The sequence below is a fragment of the Coffea arabica genome, chromosome 9c (genome assembly GCF_036785885.1).
Source record: "Coffea arabica cultivar ET-39 chromosome 9c, Coffea Arabica ET-39 HiFi, whole genome shotgun sequence".
NCBI lineage: Eukaryota > Viridiplantae > Streptophyta > Magnoliopsida > Gentianales > Rubiaceae > Coffea > Coffea arabica.
Window position 1 is genome coordinate 31,111,668 of NC_092326.1, and position 27,863 is coordinate 31,139,530.

The 27,863-nt window shown below is 35.9% G+C and overlaps 2 protein-coding genes across 2 annotated transcripts; both read left to right on the forward strand.

Moving 5' to 3' along the window:
* The first annotated feature begins 14,035 nt into the window (after nt 1-14,035).
* Nucleotides 14,036-14,650, forward strand: LOC140014173 (uncharacterized). The gene has a single exon (XM_072064586.1). It carries the CDS (start codon nt 14,036-14,038, stop codon nt 14,648-14,650), a length of 615 nt encoding a protein of 204 aa, XP_071920687.1.
* Nucleotides 14,651-25,269: 10,619 nt separating this feature from the next.
* Nucleotides 25,270-27,141, forward strand: LOC113708384 (anthocyanidin 3-O-glucosyltransferase 2-like). The gene has a single exon (XM_027230845.2). It carries the CDS (start codon nt 25,349-25,351, stop codon nt 26,780-26,782), a length of 1,434 nt encoding a protein of 477 aa, XP_027086646.2. The 5' UTR covers nt 25,270-25,348; the 3' UTR covers nt 26,783-27,141.
* The last annotated feature ends 722 nt before the right edge of the window (nt 27,142-27,863 follow it).

Here is a 27,863-nt window from a genome sequence, read left to right on the forward strand (position 1 = left end):
AGTGCGGTAAGTGCGATAAATTTTGATGGCTAGGTGAAGTTTTGCATAAAGGGATGTCATTTTATAAGGTGTTAAGGGATAATTAGAGGTTAGCTAGAGAGATTAGTTTTGGAAGACAAAGAGATAGATTAAACTCTAGGAGAGCCAAGTGTCATGAAACTCTTGGAAGTTGGACTTTGACCAATCTTTACTTAACTTTACTAAAACCAAATTCGACAAAAGATGTCTTCATTTTGCTCCTTGCTTGGCCGAAATTTTGAGAGAGAAAATAAGAGAAGAAACTTCATCTTTCACCTCACAAACTTGCTTGAATCTTGAGTTTAGCCAACCATCTTGCAAACTCCTCCACAAAAGTTGATCACTAAGGAAGATTAAAGGTGTTGGTGGAGTGATTTTCGAGGAAGAAGCATTAAGTTTCCATCTTTCTTGAGGTTACAAGGTAACTTTGGCAAGAAACTTTCCTCTACTTCAAATAATTGCCAACTAGTGGTTTAGGGTTTCAGATTTGGTAGCTTTATGAGAAAATTTCATGGTTTGAAGTAGTGTTGTGGCAATTTTCAGTTTTTATGGTGAAATTTCTGTCCATATATGATGCTTAAGGGTTGGTCATGGTTTGATAGTTTTGCTATGTGAAATATCTAGTTTTTATATGCTAGTTGACTTGCCTAAAGAAAATTCCAACTTGTGATTATGAATTTCAGCTTAGGGTTTAATGTTCTAGCATGAGTAAGTAATGGTTTTATGCTATATATATGCTTGATTTAGTGAGTTGTTGGCTTGGTATGTATATGCTTGATTTGAAGCTGTTTTGTGGTGAGAATGAAACCTTGAATGGCTGGAAAAATTGGTAAACACAAAGGAAGTGCTGATGAAAATTTGTCCGCAGGGAACTTTAAGCAGTCTTGGGAAATCTATTATATCTTGGTGTAGAAAAGTTAGAATTGAGTTCTGTTTATTGCGTTTAAAACTAGATTCAGGTTACTTTCAACCGTGAGAATTTATAATTTTTCTCAATTCCTATGAATATCTATGATTTTTCAAACTTGACTGAATTTACATACCTGTTGTCTTTCTACTGGATGAAGCAGCAAATTGATGCTGGAATTTGACTAACTTGTGAACTGAATCTTACAATGGTGTCTTCTAGGAGATTGTAACCCTTTGAGTCTATTTTCTGATGGTATAAAGTTTATAAATTTTGGACTTAAGAAGCTTGAGATATGATTTTTCAAATAGTACGCATAAAACTGAAAAAATTCTGTTTTCCTAGAACTGTTCCTACTTTCATTTCCAACTTGAGGATTGGAGTTGGTAAACTATTTTGAATTTGGTTTATGGGTGCGATTGAGGTATAAATGAAAGGAAATGAAGTTTTGGAAACCTTAACTTCTTCATGTATTTTGGCTTTGTATTGTTAGTCTTTTAATATAGTATAAGACCACAGGACTCGAGAGAGTTCAAGAGGACGAACCAGGGTTAAAGTGAAGGGTCGCAATTGATTGGTGAGTGTTCCAACTATGTATTATATGCTCATTGTTGCTAGAAGTTGCTAGGTACTTGATTTATCGTCTCATAGGCAAATGCGTACTTTATTGCACTTGACCTAGCTCGATTAAACTTTGATATTCTATTCAAGCATGTGCGACCATTTAATTATAACCGAAATCTGGCCAAAAGTGGCCGGATTTTCTGCCGAATTTGAGGCAGTGAGCATCACAAATTTTTAAGTCTTCCTTGTCAATCCAACCTTGAATTCGGCCAATATTTGGCCGGATATGTGGCCGGATTTGGTGAGAAAATTTCTAATTTCTATAGTTTTCCTTCAGTCTTCTTGTTTGATCAGGTTTCATAACCACCCGATTTTCAACTGTTTGGACTTGAAATACTTGAAATGCTTGAAATATGATATGCTGAACTTATTTGTAACTTGAACCTGTTTAGGCGGTGTGCTCTTATGAACATTCAATTGACCTGACTTGACTAAACACTTGATATCTCCTTCATGCATGAGCAAGTAACTTGATTTGCATGTGACTTGTATATTGACTTGAAATACTTGGAATGCTGGAGAATGTGAATTGCTGGATATTACTTGTGACTTGATTATGGTGAGGCGAATGTGTTCTTATTCGCGCTCGACCTCCATGAACTTGATTTAATCGATCCTGTGTATGGACTCGCATGTTTATGTGCATGGTTGTAGACCGGCTGCATTTCTCTTGTGGCGGTTGAACTGTGGATCGGCTGCATTTCTCTTATGGCGGTTGCATTGTAGACCAATTACATTTCTCTTGTAGTGGTTGAATTATAGACCAGCTACATTTCTCTTGTAGTGGTTGAATTGTAGACCAGCTACATTTCTCTTGTGATGGTTGAATAGTAGACTGGCTACATCCTTCTTGTAGCAGTTGCATTGTAGACCGGCTACATCCTTCTTGTAGCGGTTGAATTGTAGACCGGCTACATTTCTCTTATAGTGGCTGAACTGGGTCTTGGACTTTATCCGAGACGTCGGGTAAGTGGAAACTAGGGTTACTCATGTGTATGTGTGAATGTAGGTTGGCAACGGCTGAACTGAGCCCTCGTAGGATCTCTTGTTTTAGACCAGCCTCAGAGCGGTCGGGTAAGCTGGGAAATCTTGGGTAAAGAACAAAGTTCCTAACCTATTTACTCCTGACTGGAATTCATCACTTGAACACTGATATTACTGAATACGGAACGTTAAGTGACAACTAACGTCTCCAATCATTACTGCGTGAGTGTTGGATAATAGCCAATGACTCCAATCCTGATTACTGAATACTTGGGGCTATAAGTAATATCTTGAATTACTGTATATCTGGGACTATAAGTCCAACCTAGGGCTAGTTGGTCGAATTGAGCGGGCAAAGTCAACAGATCTTGATCAAGCTACTGCGGAACTTATTCCTGAAAGCAACCTATATCCTTTGCTATGAATGTGTTCTTTACTGTACACTTTTGCATGATCTATTTGGCTACTTGCTTAACTATATACTGGGTTATGATCTATTTGAGTTTGACTTGTTTCTTGATGTCTGAGTATGCTATCTTGTCTCTTATTTTACCTCCTTGGTTACTTGGAACCTCACTGGGTTTTTAGCTCATTCTATGCCATTTGTTTTCCTTACAGGGATGAGAACATGAGAGGTTGAATTGAGGAAGGCCTCGATTTTTTCTAAGTTTGTTAGTTACTCGAGCGAGTACTTCATAGATGTCTAGCCAACTTGTTTGGTTTGATTTTTGCAAGTTTGACTTCTTGGTTGTATTGTAGATTGTGTGGACATTGGAAATCCATGAGTGTATCTATATTGAAGGTTGTTTTTGATACCGCTTGTATTATTGAGATTTTTATTCGTAAATTTCTTGATATGTGACTGAGTCCTGGCGAGAGTTGGGCAGATGATCTGTCAAATCCTTGGATATGCTTTAGGAGGAGGTGGGGCTGTCACCTTGAATTATGCTTTTAGTTATAAAAACAAAATATTCCCTTGAGTTGTGGTGAACTACACCAAATAAAGGAACAACAAATTCATTGCGTTTAATCAATAATTAATATCAATTATGCTAATAGTTACAAAAATAAAAACATTTTATTGAGTTATGGTGAATTAAACTTAAAAAAAAAAAGAACAGGATCTGCCTCAGGCTATTAGAGTTATCCTTAATTTAGATTGTAGGTCATTTCCTTTTGTGCGAACTCAAATTGTAAGGGAGTAAGTACTCCTTATTTTATTTTTTCTTTAGCTTATTCAGGGCATAATGCCCTATCCTGAACTCTTTGTCATAGTTTTATTTTTGTTTAATTAATAAAACAAAAGGGATGGGATCCTTGTGTATGGGGTTTTGCAAAAAAAAAAAAAAATTAAAAAAAAGAAAAAATTGAGCTTGAAATTTATAGTTAAGCAAAAATATACTCCTCATTAATGATCCATATAGCTACTTATAAATTAGACAAATTCATTAGAAATTTATCTACTTATAAATTACCTAGATCATCAAGAATTCCAGGGACAAGATTTTCTTATAGTTTAGTTAAGCAAAAATTGACCTTAGTTCTTGTGATGCCAAAATTATACCCCTCTACAATAAATGGACAAATTGCAATGCACTTAATTAATAATTAATATAAATTATGCTAGCAGTTATAAAAATGAAATATTCTCCTGAGTTATGGTCAAATAGGCCAAAAAAATCAAGAACAAAATTTTATTTACAAAATATTCTAATTTGAAGGGTATTTCAAACATGAAAAAAAATATAATAAATTGGCAGCATGAGTCTCCTAAGAAGTACCACAAGTCTTTTTATTTTTTGGATACAAGTAAAATAATCTTAAGAGCACCTTTTTAGTATGAATATGCTTGTATTAGGTTAAAAGATGAATCAAATTATTCAATACTCAAATTGAACTCGACTCATTAAAAGTTTGTTCGAGTTTAGTTCATCAACAAATCAAACCAAACTTGACTAGCATTTTACATTTGATAAATTTTCAAACTCAATTCAAGCTTGGTTCCTTCAGAATAAAATTGAAATTTATAGGTAAATAACTCAAGCTACTCGAGTTCGGTTTGATAAAAACTCATTTGAGTTTGTTTTGATAGATAAAAAATCAGACTTGAACACAATTTCAAACTCAATAAAATAATCAATATTCTTGAGCACTAAGGTGTTTAGTTTGATTAGATTAGTTAAACCTGCAGGTATTGAGTAAGAACCTTTAACACAAGATATAATAGGAGATGGAGAGCAAAAGTAGGCAGAATTTTATCCTAGAAAATTTTTATTTTAATTGCCACAAAATCTATATTTAATGAACTTTACTATCGGTTTTGTTGTAACCACTTGAGTTGGCTCAGTAGTTGGGGGAAGGTTCTTTGAGCTCTCATTGCTGCTACATTTAGCGTTTGAATCCTAAGCCTAGCAATTGTTTGTAGGAAGGGTGGAGGGAGAGGTAAAAAGAATATTGATATTGTTGTAATAATTACCAATATTAAACTACAATCAATGAATATAATATATATCAATGTCAATCATAATAACAGTTACAAAGATGAAGTGATCCTTTGAGTTATGCGAATTAAGCCAAAAGAACAATTTTTTTTCGGAAGTGATATTTGCACTCATAAATTACTACTTGCACTCCTTGGAGGCATATTATTTAGTAGGTAGATTGGAGTGCAAGAAGCTAAAATGGGAGTTTGGATATCAATTTTCTTTTTTAATCAAATATTCAATTTTAAAGAGTACTTTAAGAGTGAATTAAAATATATCCAAGGACCTCATTAGTTTGATTATTATATGATAAATAATCCTAAACAATTTATAATTTGTAATCAAATAAGCTTTAATATATTTTAATCAAATAAGATTTATAATAATAAAGCATGGTCATCAATGATAATATAAAGGGTTAATCACATTTAATCCCCGTAAGGTATACCCCATTTCTTAGTTTACCCCCTAACCTTTAATTTGCTCACCTAACCCCCTATAAGACAAAATTGCCCTTGCATTATTTTGATTTTTCATTTACCTTGTTTTCCTTTCTTTTATTTCTTTTTCTCTTTCTTCTTTATTTAATTCTTCCTCTTTCCTGCAAAAATTTTTACCTTAATGATTGAAATTAAAACAGGGGAATTGCAGAGATCTATCTTCTCCTTAAATGATTAAAAAAATATTCAAATCACTTTTCTAAAATACATTTTTTTAGCCTTTCAATTCTTTTAATTTTGGATTTTCCTCTTTCCTTTATAGTTTCTCATTTTATACCCAAGAAAATATCTTAAGATGAAATTATGACCTGATTAATAATCATCAATTGAAATTTGTGACATGTGGTATCATACAAAAAATCAAAATTAGCTTTTAATGTCTTTTAAACCTTCACCCAGAAATATGCAATTACAAACTCAAAATAAAAATTTTCATTGAAATGGAATTTTCTATTGGGAAGGATGAAAAAGAGAAGAAAGAGAAAAAGAAATAAAAGAAAGGAAAACAATTTCATCTTATGATATTTTCTTGAGAATAAAATGAGAAATTAGAAAGGAAAGAGGAAAACCCAAAATTAAAAGAATTGAAAGGCTAAAAAATAGTATTTTAGGAAAGTCATTTGAATATTTTTTTAATCATTTAAGGAGAAGATAGATCTCTGTAATTTCCCTTTTTTAATTTCAATCATTAAAGTGAAGATTTTATGGGAAAGAGGAAGAATTAAATAAAGAAGAAAGAGAAAAAAAATAAAAGAAAGGAAAACAAGGTAAATAAAAAGTCAAAATAATGCAAGGGCATTTTTGTTCTATAGGGGTTAAGTGAGCAAAATTAAAGATTATGGGGTAAACCGAGAAATGGGTATATCTTAAGCGGATTAAATGTGATTAACCCTAATATAAAATTCACCAACATAGTAAATTACAATGCATACTAAAATTTTTTTTGTATTTTATTATTGAGTTCTTTTTAATCAAAATGTTGATCCATATAAAATTCACCAACATAGTGAATTACAATGCATACTAAATTTTTTTTTTGTATTTTATTATTGAGTTTTTTAATCAAAATAGTGTCCATCACATATACATTTTTTTGTTTGATTGTTTATTTCCATAATTGAAATTTCATCTGTGGAGATAATTGAGTTTCTCTATTTCTTTTCTTTGATTTTTTAAATTTTTTTAAACAAAACCTAACACAAAGCACAACAACGACTCTATTATCCTAAAAGCACATTGTTGACGAATGGAGTTTAATTCAGTCATATGCCTGTGAAACCTTAATGGTGCAACTGGCTCTAAGGTACCCTACCTCAATCTACACAATGACTAGAAACCGATACCCCTTGCTACACTCGAAATCTATCTTTTGGGGTATGGTAACTGGGACCAAACTAAGTTTAAGGAAAAAAAATGCAGAAGTAATGCATTTGAACAAAACTCTTTTGAAAAGCAAAAACAAAGTGCATTTGGATTTTGGGCTTACCCTTGTCATGGGCTGCTGTTAATCATTTTGGGTTTTTTGAAGAAGCATTTTTCTTATTTATTAGACAGGTTAGGGTTCTTTCCAAGACTTCAACCAGTTTTTTTATGAAATGCCAATTTTGTAGAATACTTAAATTTCTCAGTTACAGTTCTAATTTGAGAACAATACGAGCAGTTTTAGGATATTACCAGCTTTTTTTCTCTTTAAATTATTTTAATGTTTGTCAACAATGGATTTCCACTTCGAAAACAAAATGAGCAGTTTATAAGAGATTAGCTCTTTCTCTCCTAATTTGCTCAGTTCCCCTCCCCCAGACTCAATGCTAGCACTATTTGTATTACACAATACATGATCACTTGATCAGTAAAAGTCAATTTACTTTCTTTCTTGGATGGTTAACCGTATCAAAACATTTCTCTACAAAGTTAAGCTATTCAAATGCAATAAATAGAATTTCACTATAATTTAAATGGTGTTATAATTGCAATAGCACTATAGATCAATTACAATCCACCATTAATAGAAAAAAACTAAAGAAAAAACTCACTAAATCTAATTAAAGAACAACAAATTATTCAAAAAACTAAAAATTTTCACCCAAATGACATCAAAAAAAAAAAAAAACATTAAGGTCACCCAAATTTAACAAAAAGACAAGAACATTGATATTATTACAAAATAAGTACTTTTGGGACAAAGAATGCTTTGTTACTTGTGCATTGCTATTGGTTAGAGCAAACCAAGTTAAAAATATTTATATGTAGAACAATACAAGTATTAAATATCACATTTTTGTCTTAATTATATTTATTCTTTCTAAACAATTGACTTTATTAAAATATTTTAAAAAATATAAAAACATCATGTTTACGTTCAAAGTACGTACTCCACTACTAATTACAAAAAGTGTACAAAATTGAGTTATTTACAAAGCCAACAAAAGCTTATTCACAAATATATGATTCTTAAAAAGACAACTCTACTGGTAAAGATATTAACCATGTATTTCTGATGTTCTGATTTGACTCCATTTCTCTTGAAAAACTTAGAATCTCCCTTGATCCAAAAAGGAAAAAACCAATATTGCTATATGCATCCTATGAAATAATATTTTTTTTGTCTTAACGGCACATCTAGACTAATCTAACCTACTTTTACTCCTATTGGAGAGGGGAGACTACTCTGGGGGTTGTTCAACTGATCCAAGAGCACCACACACCCGTATGAATTTAGAACAATCCTCATATAGAGGCGCATTGATGGAAGACAATGTTTGAACCTTTGATCTCCCACTCCATAATTAATGTAGTGGCTAAATCCTCTAGAGGGAGTTGTTCTATGAAATAATATAAGACGGCCAAAAACTATGTAAGCAGGAAGTTATGTGGTCCAACAGAACTGTCCCTTGGATCCAACGTCCCAGCAAATCACCTTACTCCGAACAAATACAAAAACATGTTTTTGCAAGACATGGGACCGCCAAAGGTAATTTTTGAAGTCTCTCTATTACTGGGAGAATTCTTAGTTTATGATGAAAAAAAAAGGCATTCTACAACTGGGGCGGTTTTTGGAGATTGTTCTACAAATGGGGTCTTCGCATTCAGTGAATGCGAGCTCAGTGAGCTCACCAAGCGCGAAGACCCTATTTCGAAAAAAAAAGAGAAAAATGAGTCAAAGAAGCAGAACGCAATATCGAAACATAGCTGTCGAACAGCAAAACAAAGAAAACAGAGCTGGGTTCTGCATATCGAAGCATCCAAAGACTGGAGCTGGCCACCATTTGTCCTATTTTGTGCTGCCCAAACGCCGGACGGCAGAAATAGGAGGAGCGGCGCCACATGGCTGAGCGGCGCCACCATCTCTGTTGTTCTGCTCCGCCAGAAGCCACGCCTCATTCTCTTTTTGCCTCGCTGAAGCAAGCCCTCCAGATTGCAGCCGGTTTTCAGAGCTTCTTCAACCACCAGATTGCCGATCCATTTGCGCCTTTGACCACCCACTGCCGCCCCATTGCCGACCCAAAATTTGCCAGCATTGCCGTCCCATTGTGACTCTCAAACAGCATAAAGGTGAGCCTTTTCCATTTGCAATGCCTCACTTATAGCATTTTAAGTTTAATTAATACTTGAATGCTTGAATCCAACGGCAAGTTCAGATTTGTTGTGAAATTTGGGTTTAAATTTGATGTGGGTTGTGCTTATTTTTGCAATTTTTGTGGTGGATTTGAGGATATACGTTACACTTTTCGAATTCTTGCAATTTTTCTGTTTCCAATTTGTTGTAGTTTATTTGCAGTTTCTGCAATTAGTACAGAAAAAGCATGATCCGAGCTCGGATCCGACTCAACCCAGACGGATCCGACTCAACCCAGACGGATCCGACCTCGGATTCTTTGAGGATCAAAGGCGAAATTGGGTGATACGACCTCGGATCCATAGTTGTTCACTCAGATCCGAGGGCTCGTCTGATCATCTGTTGAGACGGATCCGAACCCTGTTGGATTCGAGGGATGCCAGAAATTATCCGAGCTCGGATCTGTTCGCGGACATAGCAGATCCTATGCTCTGTTTCTTTTCACTGACCTCGCATCTCAGTAACCTCGCATTTAAGAGATGCGAGGTAATTGACCACGTATTTCATAAATGCGAGGTCTGGTTTTCTTTTAATTTTTTTTTTGGATTTCGTTGGTCGAAAATTCAAGGAGACTTCGCATGCAGCAAATGCGAACTCACGGAGCTCGCATTTGCTGAATGCGAAGACCCTTTGGACGGAATCCCATGCTCAAAATGCCCCATTTGAAGAAGATAAAACAAAAAAAAAAAGAAAAAAAGGGCAAGTTCCATTTAAAATACAAAATGGGTTCTAATTAAGGGAATTAAACATGAGATGCAAATGAGAAACGAATTTCTCTAAGGCAGCTATGGGTAAATCATACATTAGAGTTGTGTTCCTAGAGAAGATTTTAAAAAAATAAGGGCCTTGAACTAAAATGGAAAAATAAATTTTGCTAAAATTACAATATATGTTAGCGTGACCCAAAATTTGATGCCGAGCATTGAAGTTGTCTTGGATGCATTTTCGTTGCCTTAACAGTCTTAGCATGCCATTTAATTATTTTTTATATACATTTAGACACTATTGTCGTACTTTAACAAGTGTATATAAATATATTTGACAAATACTTATTTTTCACTAATGTAGTTATCAAAGCCATTTACAATAATTAGTACTTTAATACGCCCTGTATAATTTGAAATGATAATAATTACAATAATTAGTACTTTAATATGTCTTGTGTAATTTAAAATGATAATAATTAATCATCTCTGACTAGTTTAATGTACAAAATAATTCTCTAAAATGCTAAGCACATAGTAGACAAAGTCTCTAATACTCAATGTGGGGGCAAGGGTTATGTACCAAATTTGGGTGGCAAGTGCCCACTTTTCAGTTTTTATTTTTAAAATCTATTTCGCAGCTGTTATTTTTGGTTGAAACACTATCTACATTGGACATTGTATGTTTTGCAATTGGAGTTTAGAAATTTTATTGACATTATGTAGTTTATAGATTGGAACTTTTGAATTTCATGGATATTTGGATTGTTTGACAGGGAGTTTTAGCCCATTTATAGGGGAGACTCTGTCGAATTTTTTGTAGAGTTTTCTTTGTGAGGGCAACTGACTATTACAAATATATGTCGCAACTTCTATTTTTTTAAATGATTTTTTGTTGTAAATTATTTCTTCATATAGGTACATACAAGGTTGGTGACACAAGTTTGGGAGGTTTAGAGGCTGGGGTTGGTACCTCTAAGATCCTGACCACAGAAGTTGACTAGATTCGAATTTGATACAAGTCATTCGGTAATATATTTTATATTACAACTTTTGAATTTTTGACGTCGAATTGAAACAGTATGTTTTGTTAAACTTCTGGATGTAGAAGAGGGCGTTAGAACACGTTAGCGGATTTATATTAAGTCGAATCGATAGATTTAAAATTAAATCTAATCTTGTAGTCTATATTTACAATATATTCATGTCGAGGTTAGGGAAATAACAGATAATGCTGTCAAGTGGCCTTTGTATATAGCGAAAAAAATCTTATTGTGTTGTTGATGAAAATAGCATACGTATATGAACATAGATCTTGTATAGCTATATGGATGTGGAGCCCAAAAATTGATTAAATATTCTTCCAAATCGCATGTTAATCAACTCTCTTTTGCAATTCGTAGGTGGCTCATAGTTGTTAGGGTTCTAAATTATAGGGGACATATATATTATACAGTGTGGTGTTGACCGATTACAATTTAATATAGACCATGTTTGTATTATTGGTACAGTGAGTTTTAGCCTACTTATAGGGGAGACCTTGTCAATTTTTTTTTTTAAATATCTTTGTCAGTTTTTGAATATTTATAGCAATTTTCGTAGGGGAGACTTTGCCGACATCTTTAAAAAGTTTTTGTAATCCTCGTTAACTAACTATTACTAATTAAGATGCAAATAGCTTATATGAAATTGTTTGCATATTGAGCAGTTGTTGCTTCATATAGGTGCATACAAGGTTGGTGACACAAGCTTAGGAGGCGTAGAGACCTGGGTTGGGAAGTCCGTCGTCCAAACCACAGAAGTCCATCTTTCGAATTCGATACAAGCCATTCGGTATTAATTTTTAGTTTACAATTACATATTATGGATGTCGAAACAATGAAATAGTATAGTTTGTTAAAGCTCTTCCAAACCACGAAGGCGTTAATGAAATTAAATGGATTTATTTGAAGGCGAATTGATGGATTAAAAGTACTTTAATACGTCTTGTGCAATTTGAAATGACAGTAATTTGGATTGTTTGATAGGGAGTTTTAGCCCATTTATAGGGGAGACTACGTCGAAATTTTTGTAGATCTTTCTTTGTGAGGGCAACTGACTATTAGGTAATTTATTTTATATTACAACTACCATTTCTTTGTGAGGGCTACATTCGGATTTGATACAAACCATTAGGTAATTTATTTTATATTACAACTATTGAATCTTTGCCGTCAAATTAAAATAGTATAGTTTGTTAAATTTTGTTTCAGTAGAAAAGGGCGTTAGAATATGAAATACGGATTTATTTTAAGACGAATTGATGGATTTAAGGTCAATGACCAACCTTGTAGTATTTTTTGTAATTGGCAAAATCTATAATGCTAAAAAAGTGGCAAAATCTACTATAGGGAAAAACATTAATTTTGTAAGGTTCATTGCTAGAATATCACATCATTGTGAATGTGGATCTTGTTATGCGGTGTGAATGTGGAGCCCAAATATATATAACTTTCCGTACTTTTTTTATACTTGTATTTTGAAAATTATAGGGTCTCTTGACAATATGTAGTGTGACAAATGTCATTACAACTTCATATAAACCCTGTTTGGATTGGTTGGCAAGGAGTTTTAGTCTATTTTGTGAATTGGTTGGCAGGGAGTTTTAGTCTATTTTTAGGGAAGACTCTGTCCAAATTTTCTAAAAATTTCGTTGGGAGTTTGAGGCTATTCATATCATCATTTATAGTATATTTCATACCTGTTTTCAATTTTTTCATAAATATCTAGATCGAAATTAGTCTATTTAATAGTGACAATTTCGACCTAAAGTCCACCTTCTTTCATTTGTTTGGACTCTTGGACTACTAATTCTAATTTATTATCCCCAAAATAGGGATTCATTTCACAGACATGTCTGTAGAAAGACCTCTGCGGGTAAACCTATATTGGGGAGGAGAAATACATTACGAGGGTTACTTTGTTTGTTATTTGTCTCGTACTTTCAACCGGACATTCACTTTGAGGCATAGATTTGGATACGGGGAGTTGGTTGACAGGATTTACCACTATATTGGGGTCGATGAAAGGATGTTCAAGCTGAAATTGTTTCTTCGTCAACCGTTGGAGAGTTTCAAATATACTGTTTCCGCAGTGGTGGATGATGAAACTCTTGATATAATGTACGATCTTTGGATCGAAGAGTTTCATACATGGCGGAGATTTATATCGAGAAGTAAGAAATCGTCCAAATGCCTGTAGTTAATAGCGTATTTACTGGACCAATAGGTAATGTTGGTCCAATGATGTCGCTTGTACATACATTCATGGATCCAACAAAGTTTAACTTCGATTCTAGTTCAGTTGTTCCAGAGACTTCATCGGCATCTCACTATATGCATGATGATCGATCTATGGATTCATTAGAACTAAGGCTCACATCATGGTCCATGGGTGCTCAGGAATATTTTCATGGTCTAGATTTGATTCCAAGTTTTGGAGATCTAGAGCCATCATGCCATATTTCTCCACATGGGATCGAGTCTAACCCTGGTCAAGGTTGTCGCAGTTCAGCTGAAAATGATGTATATGCCAGTGGGCATGATAGGCTCCTTGCCTCTGAAGAAGATGATCCACAAGAAGATGACCCGGAAGTTGATGCGGAAGAGGTTGAAGAGTCGGAGTCGCAAGATGTGTCTGGTAGTGACTCGGATGATGAGCATGAAGGTGGGGGTTTAAGAGTAAACCTCGATATCCAACAACCCTTTGTTGAGTATCGGGTTGCCAACACAAAATGCGGAGATATCAGACGCAATAGCACAGCTGGCAGCTCTGCATATGTTCCAAGAGGAATGATATTTTTCTCCGATCTTGGGAGCATAGATGATGATGATATAGAAGAGGATGATAGATTGGAGCGTGTTGTAACATTCAGTGAGAAGAATAATAATATACGTCTCCATATGAGATTTGAAAGTAAGCAGCAGCTCGGCGGGGCAGTTAGGATGTGGTCCATCAATCATAATAGGGAGTTCAGAGTTATTGAGAGTAAGAGTAACACGTGGTTTGCTAAATGTAAATCATCAATTGAAAGAACTCCTTTCACTTCAACCGCACCATCGTATCCACCATGCAACTGGTGTGTTAGAGCCGTAAAGAAAAAGACTCATGGAATGTAGCAAATTACAAAATGGGTCAATGACCATAATTGCTTAGGCGACATGATTAGAAATAACAATACAAGCCTGACGGCTTCCGTTATTTCAAGGCACATACTCCGTAGCATTGAAGATGATCCTGGATTAAAGGTCAAGAACATACTAAGTTTCGTTAAAGAAAACTTGAAGGTTGATGTGTCTTACAAACAAGCCTGGTATGCCAGACGTAAAGCAATTGAGCTTATGTTTGGATCTTGGGAGGCGAATTTTGTCGAACTACCACAATATCTCAATGTCCTGGTGCAATCCAATCCAGGCACCGTGGTGGAGTGGTCACATCATTTGAATAGTTCGGATCGAGTTAAAACTTTTAAGTATGTATTCTGGGTCTTTGGACGGGCTATTGAAGTATTTCATATGTGCAGGCCGGTTATATGTGTTGATGACACTCATTTGCGTGGCGAATACAAGGGCAAACTCCTTGTTGCAGTCACTCAAGATGCGAACAACAAGATTCTGCCAATTGCTTATGCCATAGTTGATGAGGAGACGATTTCCAGTTGGTTGTGGTTCATGGAACAATTAAGATATAATGTGGCACTTGATCGACACTCTATCTGTGTTATTTCCGATCGCCACAATGGTATCATCTATACCATGGCACACTTTGACTATTGAGAGGAACCTTTGGCCTATCATAAGTTTTGCCTGCGACATGTTAGGAGCAATTTGATGACACACTTCAAAGGTTTACACCTTAAAAGGTTGTGTTGGGCAATGGGAAGGGCAAGACAATTGCGCAAGTGGCGGATGTTCAGAAGAGAACTACGAAGCATGTTTCCAGATGCTTGGAATTATCTGTCTGTCATTAGTCCAGAAAAGTGATGCCTAACACACGACGATGGCCATCGTTGGGGTATTCTAACTACCAACATATCCAAAAGTTATAATAATGTCTTGCGCGGGGCACGCCATTTGCCAATTCGTGCATGCATTGACATGACATTCCATCGGACTGTTGCGTTATTTAAGACGAGAAGGGAAGATGCTTCATATTGTCGCAATCCTTTTTCCCCAAAAATATGACGATGTTTTAAGAATGTTGAGCAGAAGGCAGGCGCCCACAGAGTCATTGAATTCGATGGCCCATCGGGCATATACAAGGTTATCACAGGCCGTGTCGATGGTAAATGAGGCAATACGCAAACCATCAGGTTTTTTGATAAGGCATGCTCTTATGAAAAGTGACAGAATTACAGGCTTCCTTGCTCACACACTTTGGCAGTGTGCAGGAATAGAGGTGACAATCCGGGATTGCTTGTGGATCAGCAGTTTACCAAAACGAGGTGGGCCGTGCAATTTTCAGGGAAGTTTAACCCATTGCCGCATCAAGATACTTGGCTCCATTCTGGATGGGAGCTACAGGCAGACAGGAGCAAATTGTTGCACGTCGGGTAGGGCGAGTTCGAGCTAGCAGAATTCGAAATGAGATGGATGAAAGAGATCCAGACAAACCAAGAAGATGTCGAAATTGTCATCAGACGGGTCACAATAGGACAAATTGTCCGAATTATAGGTCTTGATTTGATCGAATTTCTAGAAATTGAAAACTCATGTCAGTGCACTCCAGTTTGGCTTAGGGTTCATTCTAGTTCATTTGTGTTCGATTCAGAATTTATTTCAAACAATTACATTAGTGACTTTCATTGTTTATTTGTCAAATGCATGCTTCGTTCTTGACTATGATAAGTATTGAATTAACCAGTTTAAACGTGCAGCTCAACAGTTTTATTTATTTATCGCTACATCTCCTATCAATTGATTTGTTAACATATTTGTTAAAGGAATGCTTGGATGGTGTGTTATATGTGTTAATACTCTTGCATATGCAGAATATGGTATTTTGATGTTTGATTGACAGGGAGTTATGGCCGCTTTATAGGGGAGACTCCGTCAAATATTTTTTAAAACTTTTAAAATATGACTACAAATAGATTGCTGCAGTATATGAATACATAGAGGGATAACAAATGTTTCTAAAAAAAAAATAACTGATAGGCATGGAGTTTTAGTAGATTTATAAGGGATATATGGTCAAAATTTTCTCAAAAAAAAGTCTTAAACGCAATTTATAGGTTAAAATTATATACACAAACTTTTGGGAAGTACTTATGCATAACTATTGAATTTAATCGATGCAGATATTTGCTTGGGATTATGGTCGACACTCCTATCCCTGCAGGCCTACATCCAGGACCATACGTGCACGACATTATATCGGCGGGAACTGCACACCGGACACATTCACGGACATATTGAGGGCAATCAGTTAGATGTCAGACGGTGTGACAGAGGATTTTGGGAGCATACGCCTATTCCTGATCGGGTTTGTCGTTATATTGCCTTGGCTGGATTTGAGGGGGTGCTTGAGAGTGGATATCAGATGGTTGATCATTATTTGATCATAAGTTTAGTGGAGAGATGGCGGCCCGAGAATCATATATTCCATTTACCGGTTGGAGAGGCTATCGTGACATTACAGGATGTAGAGGTGTTGTGGGGATTGCACATCGATGGTCCACCGGTTATAGGAATAGACACATACCGCAGCATTCAGGAGTGGGGAGCCATTTGTGAGGAGCTCATTGGATTTTCTCCTGCAGTTGGATACTTTGATGGCAGAGGCTAAAATTGGGATGTTTAGCAAGAGCCTTGGACACAGAATTGCCACCCGATGCTTCAGATGTCGAATGTAGGCAGCGTGCGCACATCTACCTCTTATTGATATTAGGTGGACTTTTATTGTCCGATAAGTCTGGCAACAAAGTCCCTTTGTTGTATCTTCCATTACTGCGGGACTTGAAAACTGTTGGACAATATAGTTGGGGCAGTGCATGTTTGGCGACTCTCTATCGGTCACTTTGTGATGCCACGAATCCTGCCAAATCGGCTATTGCCGGTCCATTAGTTTTGCTACAGGTACATTGCACCCAATAATGATATGTCTTGGATTTTTTACATATTATCATTTTGTAATTTTAACATTGATTCTAATTTTCTAACAAATCTGGATTTGAGAACATATACCAACCATGCGTCCGGAGCAAATCGCGCTGTTGGAGCATTACCCTGGTCCATTTGGAGCTAGGTGCGCTTGTCGGTACTTATTTTGGTTGTTTTAATGACATTTGTTATCGAAACAATTTTAATTTGTTCTAAACAAGTTCCTACTTTATTAAATATAGGTGGAATAATGACTTAGACGTACACAGAGTTGTTAGGCATGTTGTGCCCGTATTTCGAAATCAGTTGACAGGCCTGCGTCCTGAAGAGGTATTGTACATATGTCCGGACAATAAAAATATTTGAAAATCGTGCCAGTAGTCTTGTCATAATATTTCCTGTCAACTGAAAGTATAAGTTTGTCAGATTACATTTTGTGAATGGAAATTGAGTTTGTTGGCAGGGGGTTAACCTCCAGTTATAGGGGAGAATCTGTCAAAATTTTTTATTGGAATTCAAAAATTTTTTAATTGACCGGAGACTAGCACTTTTTCATGAAATTGTCCAATTTGAATATTGGGAAGTTTTATTATTTCTTAATAGAAAAAATGAAACAATTTTGATTTTATATTTTTTTCAGTTCATATGGCAGTCATATTCGGAGGACGTTCTCGCTTCTCTTCCTGCGTATTGTACTGTAGATCGGGACATTTGGAGGTCCGTAACGTATCTTTTTTGTTGGGATGTAGTTGAGCAGCACCTCCCTCATCGGATTATGCGGCAGTTTGGGTTTCATCAGTCCCTACTTGATATGAGGTTGACAGATAATCAAGCAACTCTACACTCTAGATCGTCGTGGTAGGGCGAATCAAGATTGGAGCACCACGCATCGACGTGTGCATGTACAAGATGGCACTGTAATTGAAGATACTACATATCCATCGGATAAGTATGTTCAGTGGTATCGGGAGCGGACGGTGATTTATATTTTAAATCCAAGTCGATTTCCCGTTTTCCCAGAGGTCTTTCAGGGTGATAGCGCTAGGGCACAATATCTTGTAAGTTTATTTTCAACCCACTTTTAATAATCATTTTGAGTTTGCTCACTTTTTTAACTATTTTTTACTACAGTATCTCCTTCTTATTCTTATATTTGTTTCTCCAGAGCGATGCCATGTCTCGCATGTATTTCATGGCACAAGACTCTCTTGTAGTTAGTGATGAACAACACAGCAGATATTTTCAAGAGTTGAGGAATTTTGCATCCACATATTTGCATCATGTAGGAGAGTCACGCCGACTTGCATTTCGCCCTCCACACGTACCACAGGAGATTCCACTACCTGCTGATCTATGTCGTGTTCAGCGAGCTCCTAGAAATACCCACGGAAGTCAGCATGGCGGTGGACGACATCGTAGAATCCGATCACTAGAACCCGTCATACAAACTGGATTCCATGAAGGTTCGATGGCTACTGAGGACCAAGTTGGCGCATCTACTTTTTCCACACCTCAAATCGAAGTCATGCATGAGAGAGGTGTATCGATTAGGCATTCTAGGTCCCCTGTGAGTTTTTCAGAGTTTACGCCCGATAGGGACTCATATCAGCATACTTTTGAGCAATGTCAAGGAGGTGAAGGCACAAGCACTCAAATTCAAGATGCTACACTGTTGACACATATTACTCAAGTCCATACAGTAGTGCCAAACCAACCACATCGAAGCCAAAGAATACCCAAACCAACAACATGTGGTACTCATGGAAAACTTGGGCAGCATTGATGGCATGCTACTTATATTGTTATTGTATAAATAATCTAACTTATGGATTACATACTTTTTTTTGTGACATTTTGTATATATTCTAAAATTTCACGAATATGAGTGGAACAATGCCATCACGCGTATCTTATTTCTCACTTTATATGAGTACTCTTTTAAACAAAACAAAAAAAAACGGCTACATATGTAAACCAAAAAAGGTAAACTATACTAACCTCTCCTCTAGTTCATACACGGTAAGTTAATTACATGTCGAAATTTCACAAAAAAAAAATTAAACATACTAATTATAATATATTTATAAATTGTTATTTTTTACTTTTTGTTATTCATAGTTTCCCCATTAAATATAGGGAACAAACTTTAAGATTCTCATATGAGCAAGTTAAAAATAAGATTCAAATTTTGTTCATGAAAATTAAGCCCTAACTTATTAACAATTTAATTTTATTTTATATTGACCTTGAAAATAAAGAAGCAAGATGTGTAGTTATTTCATTAGTATAGTTGTATTATAATAAAATTATTGGCTCACCACATAGTGGATTGGCTCGGAAGTTTCGACCCATGGGGAGAAAATCGCTCCCTAATGTTCTAAAATGATTCAATTTTTTTGAGTCGAACCAACGACTATAAATAAAAGCGCTTGTTGGGAGGCAACCCAATAATAATATTGTAGTTGTATTTTTTTGTGTTTCTTACATTTTGGTGTGATTTAATTGACTAATTAGATATATTTCACTTGTTTGCAGGCGGTACCGGAATTTCATCATTGTTTTGGAGGTACACTTGAGGAACAAGTGTAAAAAGGGAGGTTTTTTTACCAAATTGTGCTTTAAGTGTTTAGAATTCCCAAGCATACATACAATGTTGCATTTTCAGTATATTCAAGTGAGTTTTGGTGATAACATGTTTATACATGCTCATGGACTCATTTGATGTGCATGTAATGCCCAAAAGTGCCATTTTTGTGTAAAAATGAAAAAATGATCAAAGAACCTCACCCCTCGATTTGCAATGTAGATGTGTTTGATGTGTTTTAAGAGATTGGATATTGTACTTTTGGTATATTACATGTGCGTGGGAGGTTAGAATTGATAAAATGTTTTTTCAAAGCGTGTTTTGGAATTGGCAGGAAAAAGGGAGAAAAGGTTTGAAAATTGCAGTTTCTGCAATTAGTGCAGAGAAATACAGATCCGAGCTCGGATCATAAGTGCCCAGACGGATCCGACCGCGGATCCATTGATCCGAGCTCGGATCCAAAAATTTTCATAAATATTCGAGGGCTCGTCTGTGCTTCTGGCGGTGCGGATCCGAACCATGTCGGATACGAGAGCTTTCAGTAACGAACCGAGCTTGGATCGGTTCGCGGTTATAGCAGAACCGAAGCCTCGTTTCTGCACTTTTCAAAATTTTCTTCTCTTTTCACCGAACCCTAACCCTGTCTCTCTAATTTTCCATTTCATCCGTTCATTCCCTAATCTTTCGCCTCAAAATCATTTTCCAACATCTTGTGATCATAAACCCTCAAAGATTTCATTTGAAAAACATCAATTTGGGGGATTTCAAGTGTTAAAACCGAAAGGAGGGCCGAACTGAAATTTTCAAATTTAGAGCGAATTTGGACTGTTTTCTTCCTCATTTTTGCAACAATATCTTCTTCTATCATCACTCTACAGATTTGAGGTAACAATTTGCAACTTCCTTTGAGATTTTATATTTCCTATTTTTGCATTTTTTTAGTTTTTGGCCATATTGTGATAAATGCATATTTGTTGGAATTTCTTGTTATAAATGTGCTACATTGTACTAGAATATGTTGTTACTACTATTTTTATGCTTAGTATGGAAAAAGTTGTGGATTTGGTGATATTTTTGGTATATTTTTTAATTTATTAGGCTTGAGCAATTTGGTTCTTTAGGCTTGTGAATGTTGGTTTCCATTGAATATATAAACTTGTTTTGAGGAGTATAAGTCACTGTTGTACCAATTAAAAATGATATGCGATTAATAGAACCAATTCCATTGGGTAAAAGAGTGTATTTATGATTAAGTTTAGCACATTCAATTTTTTTTTACTTGAAATCTCTTATCTCTTTGAGTTCAATTGTAATTGTTTTGGTAAATTTGGAGCTCGTTCGTATGCACTTTATTAAGAATGGGTATAGCCAATTGTGGTGTGATTTGTGGATAAAGTTATGAATATATCAGCATGTTCATTCTTGAAATAATGGTTGAGGTTCAAATGATCGAACTCTTTGATGAGATTCTACCTGAAAATATGCATTTGAGTTTGAAATGAGTTAAGTAGGATCTTTGGTTATTTTTTTGGTACATGTTGGCAGGGAGTTTAGCCCTTTTATAAGGGGAAACTCTGCTAAAATTTTCTTAAATTCTATGTAAGCAAGTTTATATTGTTCTAATGAACGTTCATCTTGTTTTTATATAGGAACTATGGCTCGCACAAGGAGGGCTCGTATTCGTACTCCTACACCATCTTCAAGCGAGGAACGCACTCCCTCACATGAAGAGTCGCCTGAGGAAGAATCTCCTTCGCCTGAGCCACCACCTCGGTCTCGTCGGAAGACCGCATCCACTAGCCGTGACGAGACGCTTCCAGATTATGACACCACTAGATTCACGTCAGTCGAGAATCAATAGTGGTACGAAGCAGGCTTAGATAAGGAAATTATAATTGAAAAGCACTTGGCACCGAAGATGGATGCGCACTACCACATCTCTATGGCATTCAAGAGACTCGGATGGGAGAACATCCTTTAATTGCCCAAGCACTACTATCCCAACCTGGTTTGGGAGTTCTACGCCAATGTAGAAAACAAATAGAGTCATAGTGGCAACTTCATCGTCTCCTGGGTTTGAGGAAAGAGAGTGGCTCTTAACCGGGATACAGTCGCCAAAATCGCCAAACTCAAAGATGAAGGAATGGATGTTGAATTGACTAAGGAATTCAAGGCACGTGACCCTTGGCAGGTGGGAGAAGCGGTAGCACGTCTAAATGATCAATATAGGGAGCGAGGAAGTTCAAAGAAGCTCATCGTATATGCCGACTCTTTCGAGCATAGGTACCACTTGATCTTCTATCTATTCGCCTTCAATGTGGTACCCAAGAGGAGTGGAAAACAGGAGCTCCGCAATAGTGACCTCTAGTTCTTGGATAAGATGATGCATGGTGTGGGTGGGCAGTTGACTGGTATTCCTTTGCCCAGCATCATCATCAGTTACATGCGGACCATAGCTCGTATGAGGGCTGGCGAGACTTGCTTTGGATTCCCTCGACTGCTATCCCTCATTTTTGAGAAGCTCAAGGTTCCTCTTGGAACCGGGCGAGCTATTGTCACTAGGTCCGCCGACGAGGACAGTGCCTCGATACTTAAATCCTTGAGTATCTCTACAGATTTTGGAACTGCTCTGGTTCGAGACACTGGAGAAGCTTCGACTTCTGCTCAGCCCCCACCTCACACTCAGCAGAAACCAGAAGCTCAAGAGACAAGGGCACAACAGACTCTTCCTCCACCCGTTTCACGACCACCACCTCCGCCGCAATCCAAGTGGCAAGAGCTCCTCAATGCCATCTGCTGTATGGAGACACGAGTCGTCGAGCGCATTGACCAGACCGAGAGGATGATGACAGAGCGACTCGACAGACATAATCGCCGTCTTCGTACAATCGAGGATCATTTCCATATCCGCCGGTCACCTACTCCGACGCCTCAGCAGGAGGAGGGGCATATTGGTACATCACAGGGTCCTCATGGAAATGAGGAAGCAGTAGACCCTCGTTCTGAGCAGTCATGAAGATCTTTAGTTGATTACATCTTTTGTTGCTATATTTTTCTTTTATTGTGTTCGGTTTAAACTTTGTAGTTTTCATATTGGATTCTCTTGTGCTACTTATGATTTTTTGTACTCTTTTGTTTCATTGTGAACAGAATTTGGATGATCGTGAGGATTAATGGCTTCAAATTGAGTCACCACTTATTTTGAGGGAAGTTTCAGTTTCTATTACCTTCTTCACAATGAGGACATTGTTAAATTTAAGTGTGGGGGAGGGATTACTTTATCTTATGGGGATTGTGTCTTGAAATGCATGATTTGAGTTGTCTATGGCTTAAAAATATTGGAATTTTATTTAAAAATGTTGTATTGTGGTTAATTTTCTTGAAATTGAGGTTGTTGACAGGGAGTTTTGTCCATTTTTATGGGGAAACTCTGTAAAAAGTTTTTAAAATATTTTCCAATATTTCAAGTTAATGGCCAAAATGTTCAATTCTGTGAAATTGTGAGTGGATTAATGCGTGGATTAAATGAGTAGATTAATGCATTAATTTTGTGAAATTGTGAAGGATATCGATATATGAAGTTCATGCACGAGCTGAAAGAAGTGTAAGGATTGTACAGAGGATAAAGTACACAAGAAATTAGGAGCAAAAATGAAAGAAAAAGGAAAGAAGCAAAAAAACTGGAAATTTAATGGCATGGATCCGAGTTCGGATCCGTGAGAACAAAGAGAGATCCGATCTCTCGTCTGTACTTCTGGAGGAGTGTATCCGAGGTCAGAAGATCCGACCTCGGATCCATCATGGGAAGTTTTCGGATCTATATTCAACCCTCGGATCCGAGACTCGGATCTGTTTCTCTCTTCAGCAAGTGGCACAACCGTTTTCCTTTACCTTTCTTACAACTTTTCCAGCTATTTTGAGGGACAGAAATCGGTGGCACATGCTTTTGCAACAAAAGAGAAGATCAAATGAGTTGTAGACAAAAGAAAACATCATATCTTTGGTTCAGCTACTGACTACATTAGAGATAGCACTCAGGGTTTGAGGCTTTTAGGATTCAAGGTTTTAGGGTTTTAGAGATCAAGATTTAGTGTTTTAGGAGAATAGCACTTTCGGGTTTAGGGTTGTAGGATTTTAGTTTGACAATAGTGTGCCTTGATTAGGACTTTAGATTTTTAATTAAAATAGTAATCCTATCGTGCCGCAAAAATATTTTTTAATGGATTTTAATAAACCCAACAACCTTGATTTAATGTTTTAGGGTTTACAAGGATTTGGTTTCTAAGATTTACGATTTAGTGTTTTACGGCTTTGGCACTTAGGGTTTTAGGATTTTTGCATGACAATAAATTTGCCTTGATTATCGCTTTATTTTTTTAATCAAAATAGTAATCCTGCCAATAATTGTAAAAGGTAAAACACGCAAGATTTAATCGCTAGATATTTGATTTAATTTTTTTCTTTTCCTTTTCAACTACCAAACAAATAACATGCACTTCATAAAAATAACTTATATAATTTTTTTAAATAATATTGCATTATGAAATTTCTAAAATTACAGTTGAAATTGTAACAGATATTAATGACTATTAACTATTAGATTCTTATAACTAATATTCATCGGTGTCAACAAATAAATACGATTCATTAATAACAAAGGAAAATTAGAATTTGATAAAAAAATTTATTTGATAAAAATGGAAAAAAAGTTAGTATTTATTCATAAAATATAGTCAACACCTTATATGTTAACAATTTCATTCTATTTTTACATTGATATATGAAATAGAAAGAACTATGCATGTGTACTTTTTCCACCATTTAAATGTATTATAATAAAATAACGTATTTCCAAGCATACAATTACCAATTTTTTTTAATATAAAAGAAATATGATTTTTTTTTAGAGCACATATTTGATGACTTTAGGCACGTGCAAGTTTTAAAATAAAAAAATTTATTCCTCTGCTAATTACAGATTTTTAAATAACATTTCTCTAACATTTCTCCGAAATATAAGATTTTAGTAGAGCTTTTAAAATAACATTTTACTACCGACAGTATTTTAGTAAAGGTAAATTCTACAAAACAAACAACATTTACAGTTAATTTTGCATTTTTTTGGGAGCTCGTAAATTTCATTTAAAATTTTTTTTCTAGCAAGTTTGAATTTAATTTTCTGAAAGTCATACTTATAAATGTGAAATCTAACAAAAAAATTAAATACAATTTTTGGAGGTCAAATTTATCAAATGCGAGCTATTTGAAAAATTTTTTAAAAAAATATTTAGAAGCTCGCATTTAGTTCTTACTATTTTCTGGAAAAAATTCTCTAGCTCCCAAAAAAAAAAGCAAAAAATTTAAATTATACTTAGTGTGGGAGCTCTATTGAGCTCGCTTTCCGCGAATGCGAGCTCTATTGCCCTCCGAAATATTTTTTTTTTAAGGAATCCGAACGCCAATGCGAGATCTTTAACATTTTGTTTTAATACAAAAAAATTTCTGCCTCCGAAAAAAAATAAGCACAAAAATTTTACTGGGCTTTGCTGAGCTCGCATTTCCCAAATGTGAAGACCACCTACGGAATACCTCACCAAAATCACCCCTTTTATAGAATTTTTTTAAAATTCATCACAAAATTGGAAATTTCTCCTCTATTACTAGTGTAGATCCAAATTTTGACAAGCAACTTCTATGCAAAATCTCTGAACTTACTAACTTCAGAGCGCATCCTCCTCGCACTAGAACCACAATTGCATACCCCTCTTTTCCTTCTTCTCCACTAGCAAATGGAGAAATTTAAGCTCATGATGATGGTTTCACCTCTAATGGGGCACCTAACACAAGCTCTTGAGCTGGCCAAGCTCATGCTTGCAAGAAACAATCAATTGTCAATCACAGTCCTGATCATGGAGCTGCCTATTGATCCCGATGGCACAGCCAAAATTCAGTTCCTCATCGCTGCCACAAATGTTGAAGGCCTCCACTTCCACCACCTTTCAACACCAGAAGACACCTCTGATTGGAACATCACACACAGACGCTTCTTCATTCTTAAGCTCCTAGAATATCAGAAGCCTCATGTGAGAGAAATAGCCTCAAAAACTCAAAAATTATCTGGGTTTTTGATTGACTTGATTAACATGACCATGATTGATGTTGCTGACGAGCTTGGAGTTCCTACCTACTTATTCTTCACCTCTGGTGCTGCTTTTCTTGGTCTGAGGTTTCATTTCCAAACCCTTGAAGACGAGCAAAACCAGGACATATCTGAGCTGGTTAAAGGGGAAAGCCATTTAGTTCTCCCTAGTTTTGCGAAACCAGTTCCAATCAGCGTCCTCCCAACTTTAGCAACCAAGAAGGAATTCCGGTCGAACGTCTTCTTGAAATGCACCCGTGACTACAGAAGGGCTAAAGGAATCATAGTTAACACTTTCAGTTATCTTGAATCTAATGCTATTAGTTCATTTTCGTTAAATTCTTATTATGGTAAATCAAGCTTGCCACCAATCTATCCTGTTGGGCCTATTCTAAATAGTTCCCAAATCCAGACTCAATCTAGTGAAGATTATTCATCAATGATGAAATGGCTGGATTGTCAGCCTAAAAACTCGGTAGTTTTTCTGTGTTTTGGCAGCTTGGGAAGTTTCCATCTGGACCAAGTCCAAGAAATAGCTTATGGTATTGAGAGAAGTGGTCATCGGTTCCTATGGGTTCTCAGGCGGCCCTCTACAAAGAAAGGAGGATTTCCTAGGGAGTATGAGAATCTTGAACTTGTGCTCCCCGAAGGGTTCTTGGATCGAACGGCTTCGATCGGAAAAGTCGTGGGTTGGGTTCCACAATTGGCCGTGCTATCACATTCGGCTGTTGGGGGATTTGTTTCGCATTGTGGTTGGAATTCAATGTTGGAGAGCATCTTTTTTGGGGTGCCTATTGCTACCTGGCCTATAGAAGCTGAGCAACAGCTGAATGCGTTCCAATTGGTTAAAGAGTTGGGAATTGCTGTAGAAATTAGTTTGGACTACAATCAAGAAAAGGAAAATCAAGCTCTTGTGAAAGCCGAGCAAGTAGAGAAAGGCATAAGGGAAATCATGGATGGTGAGAATGAAGTGAGGATGAGGGTTAAAGAATTTAGCGAGAAAAGCAGACTAGCCACTAAGGAAGGTGGATCATCTTACTTGGCTTTGGACAATATTATTCAAGATATTTGTTCAAGGTCTTGAGGTTAATTGGCGCTATGAAAATTAGGGCTGAAAATAAGCCTTAATGAGTCGGACAGAGGTATGTTCGGAAATGATTTGAAGATTAAAAGAAATGTTTAAATTTGGTTTGTATTTGATAATTTTTTTTGAAAAAAATCAATCGAGTTTGGTTTGAAATTTCATATGCATGTTCATTAAAAGCTTGGCTTAACTTGTCAAAGTATCAATTCAAGCACATACAACCAAAGGTTGGCTTGACTTGAATGTTGTATTATGTAGAGATTTTCATACTAATTTGTTAGTGTTTTTCCCTTAATTTTTGCTCTATGATATTCAAGAAATCTATTACGATGAATTAGGAATATGATTAAAGTTGATTATACCTATTCAAGAAATTTATTACGATGAATTAGGAATGTGATTAAAATCAATTATGCCTATTCAAGAGATTCAAGTATTATATGCTTGCTATTTCATAAAATAAGCAATATACGGGAAGGAAAGAAGTGGAGTTAAAGAAGAAAACTATAGTATATTTTTATGAAATGTACTTGCCTTATATGTTCCTAAACGTATTGAGTCGGACAACGTGAAGATAATATATTCGGAGTTTGAAATCATGTTCGAGTTTGGATTGATACCTAAACAAACAATCTTGAACGAGGTTCAAGTCGAGTACCAAGTTGTTTAATTCGATTTACAGCTCTAATTAAAATTGTTGTTAATGGAGATTATTACATGAACAAATTCAATTCAATTAAATATAAGACAAGTGCAAATGTGGAATCATTGATACATTCTTCTCCACAGACTTTGCAATGGGTTGCAGTTGAATAGAATAGTGAAAAAAAATTTATCTTGTTAAACGTATCTAAAAAATCTCGAGCTTTCGACAACTAGTCACTGTCCTACTCCTTGGGCTGATATTGTTTGGGTAAACACTGTTCTGAGGCATGCCTTCATTCTCTAGCTGGCTGTTCTGAACAAAATGTCTACTCAAGATAGACTGCTCAATTGGGGATTAGTTTCAAGGATAAGCTGTGTTTTTCACAAGTCGCAAGTTGAAGACCATAATCACTTGTTATTTAATTGCTTATTTAGT